The sequence below is a fragment of the Coturnix japonica genome, chromosome 32 (assembly GCF_054131305.1).
Source record: "Coturnix japonica strain WE chromosome 32, WE-NBRP24, whole genome shotgun sequence".
NCBI lineage: Eukaryota > Metazoa > Chordata > Aves > Galliformes > Phasianidae > Coturnix > Coturnix japonica.
In genome coordinates this window covers 1,504,248-1,512,225 of record NC_140694.1, presented here as the reverse complement: position 1 = coordinate 1,512,225, position 7,978 = coordinate 1,504,248, and the positions used below count along the sequence as shown (strand labels likewise).

Sequence of the window (7,978 nt, the reverse complement as noted above, 5' to 3'; positions counted from 1 at the left end):
TTCCTGTTCACAGAAACATTTGACTAAGATAAGTATGTGCAGTGAGGCTGGAGTGCATGTTGTACGTGCAGCCTTTCATGGCAGGAGAAGCAGGAACTTCTCCTAGTAGTACACTGCCTTTTTACTATGCCTTTATGTTGGAGGCTGCATCTGGATAGGTGAGTCTGCTACTCACAGTAAGAGACCTGGTAGAGCTGACTATTCCCAGAGCTCAAAGTAAAATAGATATCTGGAAATCACACACAAAGAACAAAGGACTGCGTTGGTGAGCATATTTCCTTTGTGCCTTTGACAGTCACAGTTGTGGCAATGGTAGAGGCCATGAGGAGTCTGTTCAGGAAGCCAGGAGTACTGTTCTGGGTCATGAAAAGGCAGCCAGTGGTTTGACTATCACACATTTATGTGTTTTGATGTTTCACAGTGGGTCTTAAGTAAAAGGAACTCAGGTTTTGGTTGCCTGCAGGACAGATGTTCTTTTGGGTTCAATATGTTTGCATAGTGACTTGCAACCATGGGACTGGTGTTCAAGGACCCTCTTGGTTCCTTCAGTTCCTAGGTTCTTTCTTGCCTAGATTTGACACTTTGTTTCAACAGAAGAGCTGATATTCTCTAGTGAAGGCTATTAGTTTGGGCACAAGTGGTAACCTAAACCTGTTCCAACCTGTACATACAAACCTGCAAGATGGTCTCATTTCAGTCCTTCTGTTTTTCTTTTTTTCCCTCAGAGCCAAAACCTGTGTTTATAAACCAGGAGCAGGTGCAGAAAGAGGTGAGTGCTGCCCTGGCAGCAAGTGCCTCCCTCAGCTGTGAAGTAGCACAGGATCCAACCGAAGTAAAATGGTACAAGGATGGAAGACTGCTTGCCTCCTCCAGAAAGTTCAGAATGGAATCTGTGGGCAAAACACGGCGTCTGGTTGTGGAGCAGCTGGAGAAGAAAGATGCTGGAGAATACATCTGTGAGGCTGCTGGCCAGAAGATGACCTTCGAGCTGGAAACAACTGGTGAGCATTCAGAAATTCTCAGCCAGGATTTTGTAGCCTTGTTGTGAACTGGGTTATAGGGTGAAATCTCAGTTTTCTTTGCACCTGACAGTGTGAGAATTTGCTCTGGCCCTTTGTGTACCTCCCCGGTGCTCAGCTGTTCCTTCCCTTACTTGGGGATAACGTCATTTATTCAAGGTGATGTCCAAACGGGCTTGTTAACAGTCCTCTGCAGTGCTTTAAGCTGTCATAGGTCAGCCAGAATTTATGCATGTTCTATAGCCATTCCTACATGTTGAAAACACTGCACTGTGCTTAAGCTTCAGCATATGTTCCAGTAAGTACAGTTCCATTAATTCTACGGAATTGGGTGAATTAGGCATAGATCTGAAGGCTGCCTTTGCCCAGTGCAGAGATGGAAGGACTAATGTAGATTTGACTTGATATTTTCCCTTCTAGGATGGGAAGGAGCTCCGTCAAAGTAAAAAAGTGGACATTACTTCCCAGGGAAATAAGAGAAGTATCATTATTCACAGGCGGTGAACTCTCATTTTCTCTCTCAGTCTGCAACCAGGTTGGGTTGCTGTTTCAGTACTGGCTGTTTTATGCAGGAACTCTGCTCCTGAGGTTAATCCAAGTTGTATCCAGGCCCTTCAGAAGGAAAGGGAAATAGCAGCACAGAAATATGGTCTGATTCTGACATAAAGAAGTGCAGACCTGGAGAGTTAAAAGGGATTGTGTGATGTTCAAGGGACTTTGAAGCAAAGATGTCCCCTAGGTAAGATTTGTGGCTGACATTCCCCATACATTGTGGGCACACAAGGTAAGGAGAGACTAGTGATGAGCATGCAGAGAAGCCAATGATTCAGACAGGTTTGTAGTGACACGACATTGTAGAGTTCTGTCTAGTTCTCCTTGGCATAGTTTGGAAAATAAAGATGAGGTAATTGGTGGTAACCAGTATGGCTTCCTAAAATTCAAGCCATGCCTGACAAACTTGGTGGCCTTTCATGATGGAGTAACAGCATCAGTGGATAATGGGAGAGCAACTGACATCATCTACTTGGACTTGTGCAGAGCATTTGATCCCGTCCTGCATGACATCCTGGTCACCAAACTGGAGAAAAATGGTTTTGATGGATGGACCAGTTGCAGGATAGGGAACTGTCTGGATGGTCACACTCAGAGAGCAGCAGTCAATAGCTCAGTGTCCAGGTGGAGGGTGGTGTTGGGACCAGTGTTATTTAACATTTTTGTAGGCAACATGGACAGTGGAATCAAATGCAGCCTCAGCAAGTTTGCAGATGACACCAAGCTGAGCGGTGCTGTTGATGTGCTAGAGGGAAGGGATGCTACCCAGAGGGACCTGGACAGGCTGGAGAGGTGGGCCCTTGGCAGCCTCATGAACTTGAGTGTGGCCAAGTACAAGGCCCTGCACCTGGGTCAGGGCAATCCCAAGCACAGGCACAGGCTTAGAGGAGAATGATTTGAGAGAAGCCTTGACCCTGAGGAGAAGAGTTGGTGTGGAGGGAGGTGTCCCTGCCTATAGCAGGGGGACTGGAACTAAATGACCTTAAAGATTCAGTCAGTTCTATTGTTTTTCTACCCTTAATTTTGCTTGAAAGGTTTTAGAATAAATGAGATTCTGGTTTCCATGAAAACTGTTTGCAGGGAGCTCCATTGTAGCTAGTAAGTCTATCTTTAAGTTCAAGGGCAATAATGCATTGACTGTGTTGAAGAGAGAAATGACTCAGGAATGGATGATGGTTTAGAATAAAACATAATCCTACTTATTTTCTATGCAAATATGTGTAAGGAAAAGATGCTGCACTCAGTTCTGGAAATATCCTGACAAATATATCTCTACTGTTTCACAGCTGGAGATATCAAGATTGTTAAACCACTGGAAGATGTGGAAGTGAATGAATATGGGAGTGCATCTTTTGTCTGAGATTTCACACGATGAGGTTCAGAGCCAGTGGTACAAAGATGACAACAAGCTGAAGGCTGATGACAACATCAGAATGCGGCAAGATGGTAGGGTGTAAGAGGGGGATCTTTCTCCTGAGTGGGGGGTGGGTTGGAGATCAAGCATATAAGACATCTGAAATGAAGTGAAGAAGGTTCAGAAGGGAGTTCCCCTTTTGTTTTGGGACTGAGGTTAGGGTGGAACAAGTGACATGGTGGGATGCTTAGTGTGGGAAGTGTGATGCTATCCCACCATCCCACACTGCTGGGAGCAGGTAGGAAATGAGTGCAGTTATTTCCAAAGTGGGGGTGAACAGGGCAGTCAGTTCACCTCTCCAAAGAGGTTTTGTCTGACAGTGAGTGTGATCCTTCTGTATCAGGTACTTTGAAGGTGACGACAGCCACATTTGGTCAGTCCTTGTAGAAGCCATGTTTAGATTACACTTTGGTGGGGATGTGGACGTGGGGGAATGGGTGGTTTAATTGACATGAGAGAACAGGCAGTGATGCTGTGAAACCAGATGGATGATGCTCAGCCTGGCCATGTGCCTCAGAGCTCTTTGCTCAAGGAAGCAAAGTGTAGTTGTGGGGTTGCTCTCAAGAGCCCAGTTTGGTAGGGACGAGCTGGAGGTTGGACTAGATGACCTTAGTGGTCTTTTCCAGCCTTAGTGACTCTGTGGTTCTCTGCTTCAGGAAAGAGCTACTCGCTTACTTGCACACGTGTCCAAGTCAAGGATGCAGCAGAAATAAAATCTGTAGCAGAAAAGGCAGAATCTCGTGAATCTTGTGCCCATCTTACAGTTAAAGGTAATTATGCTTCTGATGACGATTTTGATTAAATTATCTTATGTTATAAACGAGCTAACATCCTTTGATTTAATGTCAAGGAAGTTAAACACCACCAGGACCTTTCACAGAAATAAAAACTCCTACCTACCTACCTTTCTGCCCACAAAATATCCAGCTTCTCTTTTGGAATTTACTTTTGCTAAGTAAAACAGATTATTTTCTTAGGAGGTTGATTTTCTACGTTTAGACTTCAGATTTGTGTTTGAACGTTGAGGGATAAAAAACATAGCTTGACTTTTTCTTCATTTTCTCTTGCTGTTTGAAAAGAACACAGGGTTTTGGTTTTTTTTTTAATATATACAATGTTAGGGTATATATATGATGTTAAGTGTGATAAAGAAAAGGGAGACATTTGAGTTAGCACACTACTCAAGAGTTCAGTCCCCAGCTTTGCCACTGTTACAATTATAAGGGCAAGAACTTCCTGGAAAATGAATTTCTCCTAAGTAGAGTCATTACATTTGAGCTACAGAGACCTTTACTAGGTGAAAACTTGTTGTTCAGAGCTAAGTTGCTGTATTTAACCAAAGTAATTATCAATGTCCGTGTTTCATTGAACCTCTTTTCCATTTCGTAATGCGAGGAGTTTGATATTGGGATGGGAAGGTCATGGTTTGATTTAGATGTTGGACTGGGAATCAGAAGATCTGGGCACTTTTCAGATTGTCAATCTTATTGTCTGACTTCTTAACAACATTCTTTTCTTTCTATTATTTTTTAATGATGTTTCAAGGCATTCTGAGCTGATAGGTGTAGTGTTCATGTGCAGTAATGCTGGTGTGAGTAAGTGGGGTGATAATGTAAGGGTTTTTTACATTCCTTCTAAATCTCTGCTTTCTCTTGTTCCATCCTTCTTAAAGAGCAATCCATTAATCTAGTAAAGGAGCTGTGTGATGAGGATGTGACTGAGCCTGAAGAAGCCAAATTTGAATGCGAGATATCCATTCCTTCTGTGAAACCTCCCAAGTGGTATTCCTACGTGGGGAAGTCTTACAGGCTGGCAGAAACTTGATTATGCAGCAAGAAGGCACCATCCACCAGCTGACCATACTGAAAACCACCACTGATATGACAGGCACCATTCAGTTCTCAATTGGCAAATCAAAATCCACAGCCAATCTGCTCGTCAGAGGTAACATATCCTGGCTTGGTTTACATCATGAAGATGAAGAATTAATTAACGTACAGTCTTCCTTCACTGGGGTCTTTGAAATATTGTGTGTGTGTCTGGAGGGTCTGCTCCATTTCCATTTAAAAGTCGTTGGACACTAAATGAGACAGCTGCATCTCAGTAAAAGATCTGTTTGAATAGTTTTGATGTGCTTACTATTCAGATCTACAGAGCTGACGTTTTGTCCTTGGCTATAGCAAAGAGGTCAAATCAGGTGAAATTAATTGTATTTCACAACTAGACAAGTTGAAGTTTGGTAGCACATAAGTTTGATGCCATTTCTCATTGATTTCATCTGAAAGAAACTTCCAGGCTTTTTGTCCGCTGTTGTCCCCAGCGTAAGATTATCCATTCACATCCTAAAGTACTTGTTATATTTTTAACTCACTCTTATTTGAATAAAAGCCTCAACATTTGGGAGCAATTTAATAAGCACAGAACAAGAGCTGGTGTCATGGTTTAATAATTTTGTAATTTTTACTATCAGTATTCCACATCAAGGTGCACTCATCCTTTCCCAGCCACCACAGCAGATTTCCTTTTGACTTATACTTCTTTCCATGTGTGCTCTACTCATGCATGGCCAGTGCAGGATATAGAGTCCAGATGGAAAACTTGCTTACAGAATGCCTAATTAAGGTATATAGAGAAAAAGTGTTTCCTTAACATTAATCCACTCTATCTTAAGTCCTATACCTAATTGAACTATTCTGTACCTAATTGAAATATTTTCTGAGACTCTACCTATATATTTACAGGAAAATCATTGGCTGCACTCCCCCAACATCAAATTCCCTTGTGGTACACATTGAACATTCCCATTTTTGTCCATCACCCACCATGTGCACCCAGGTCCCTGGGCAAAGACAGTACCCCGGAGAGGTTTGCCCTTTCCAGACGCTGGAAGGACCCAAACCGTCTTTCCCAACACGCTCTTTATGTGTACTACAGGAACCTTATCTCCCTCCACGGTAAGTAGGGAGCTGGAATGGTTAGGACCATTGCGATTACTAGATCCTCGAGTGTTGACCAACCAGGTGGCTTCTGCTAAATGGTTCTCCCAATTTTTATACGTTCCGCCACCCATTGCTTTCAACATAGTTTTCAACAACCCATTGAATCGTTCAATCTTACCAGAAGCTGGTGCATGATAGGGAATATGGTAAATCCACTCAATGCCATGATTTTTGGCCCAAGTGGTTACAAGGGAATTCTTGAAATGAGTCCCATTATCAGATTCAATTCTTTCTGGAGTGCCATGCCGCCACAGGATTTGCTTTTCCAACCCTAATATGGTGTTTCGGGCGGTAGCATGGGGTACTGCGTATGTTTCGAGCCACCCAGTGGTTGCCTCCACCATGGTGAGTACATAACGCTTACCATTGCGAGATCGTGGCAAGGTGATATAATCAACCTGCCATGCCTCTCCATATTTATACTTTTGCCATCGCCCTTCCCCCCAAAGAGGTTTCATCCTCTTGGCTTGTTTAATTATGGCGCATGTTTCACAATCATGAATAACTTGAGCAATAGCGTCCATAGTTAAGTCCACCCCTCGGTCTCTGGCCCACTTATATGTTGCATCCCTTCCTTGATGACCTGAAGTCTCATGGGCCCACCGAGCCAGGAATGATTCACCCTTGTTCTGCCAGTCCAAGTCTATTTGAGCCACCTCAATTTTGGCAGCTCGATCAACCTGATGGTTATTTTTATGTTCTTCAGTAGCCTTACTTTTAGGCACATGAGCATCTACATGGCGCACCTTTACAACAATGTTCCTTATTCGGGCAGCAATGTCTTTCCACAGTTCAGCAGCCCAAACAGGTTTACCCTTTCGTTGCCAATTATCATCCTCCCACTGTTGCAACCACCCCCATAAGGCATTTGCCACCATCCATGAATCAGTATAAAGATGAAGCATTGGCCACCTCTCCCGTTCAGCCACATCTAAAGCCAGCTGAACAGCCTTTACCTCTGCAAATTGACTTGATTCTCCTTTACCTTCAGTGGCCTCTGCAACTTGTCGTGTGGGGCTCCATACAGCAGCTTTCCATCTGCGATGCTTCCCTACAATACGACATGATCCGTCTGTGAATAGGGCAAATTTCTTTTCGTTTTCTGGTAGCTCATTGTATGGTGGTGCCTCTTTAGCACGTGATACCTCTTCTGTAGGTGGTGTTTCAATTTTTTTACTCTCAGGCCAGTCCATGATCACTTCTAGAATTCCAGGACGGCTGAGTTTTCCTATTCGAGCTCGCTGAGTAATTAATGAAGTCCACTTACTCCAAGTGGCATCAGTAGCATGATGGGTGGAGGGAACCTGTCCTTTAAACATCCAGTTAATTACTGGCAAGCGAGGTGCTAGAAGAAGCTGAACCTCTGTCCCAACTACTTCAGAAGCAGCCCGAACCCCCTCATACACGGCTAAGATCTCCTTCTCAGTCGGAGTGTAGCGCTCCTCAGACCCTTTATATGCTCGACTCCAAAATCCTAGGGGTCGACCTCGGGTCTCTCCTGAGGCTCTTTGCCACAAACTCCAGGTGGGACCTTTCTCTCCAGCAGCAGTGTAGAGGATGTTCTTCACATCCTGTCCCGTCCGTACTGGCCCCAAGGCCACGGCACGGGCTATTTCTTGTTTTATCTGCTCAAAAGCCTGCTGCTGCTCAGGACCCCATGAGAAATTATTCTTCTTCCGTGTTACCTGATAGAGAGGGCTCACTATGTGGCTGTAGTTTGGGACATGCATTCTCCAAAAGCCCACTACTCCCAGAAAAGATTGGGTCTCTGTTTTATTTGTGGGCGGAGACATAGCAGTGATTTTGTCAATCACATCTGCTGGGATGTGACGACGTCCATCTTGCCATTTTATGCCTAAGAACTGGATTTCCTGGGCAGGCCCCTTCACCTTGCTGCGCTTAATGGCAAAACCAGCTTTCAAAAGAATTTGGATTATCTGTTTCCCTTTCTTGGAAACCTCTGCTGCTGTATGGCCCCACACTACAATGTCATC

General features: G+C 44.0%; 1 protein-coding gene across 1 annotated transcript; it reads left to right on the top strand.

Annotated features, from left to right (window-relative positions):
* The first annotated feature begins 676 nt into the window (after positions 1-676).
* On the top strand, positions 677-3,803 carry LOC146755440 (myosin-binding protein C, slow-type-like). The gene is made up of 3 exons (XM_085525609.1): positions 677-1,001; positions 2,858-3,017; positions 3,642-3,803. The coding sequence occupies exons 1-2, from the start codon at positions 683-685 to the stop codon at positions 2,929-2,931; spliced, it is 393 nt and encodes a 130-aa protein (XP_085381735.1). The 5' UTR covers positions 677-682; the 3' UTR covers positions 2,932-3,017; positions 3,642-3,803.
* The last annotated feature ends 4,175 nt before the right edge of the window (positions 3,804-7,978 follow it).

Coding starts and splice junctions, on each gene's coding strand:
- LOC146755440 (XM_085525609.1), top strand. CDS start 683: ATGGTCTCATTTCAGTCCTTCTGTTTTTCTTTTTTTCCCTCAGAGCCA. Junction 1,002..2,857: donor CTTCGAGCTGGAAACAACTG/GTGAGCATTCAG, acceptor ACTGTTTCACAG/CTGGAGATATCAAGATTGTT.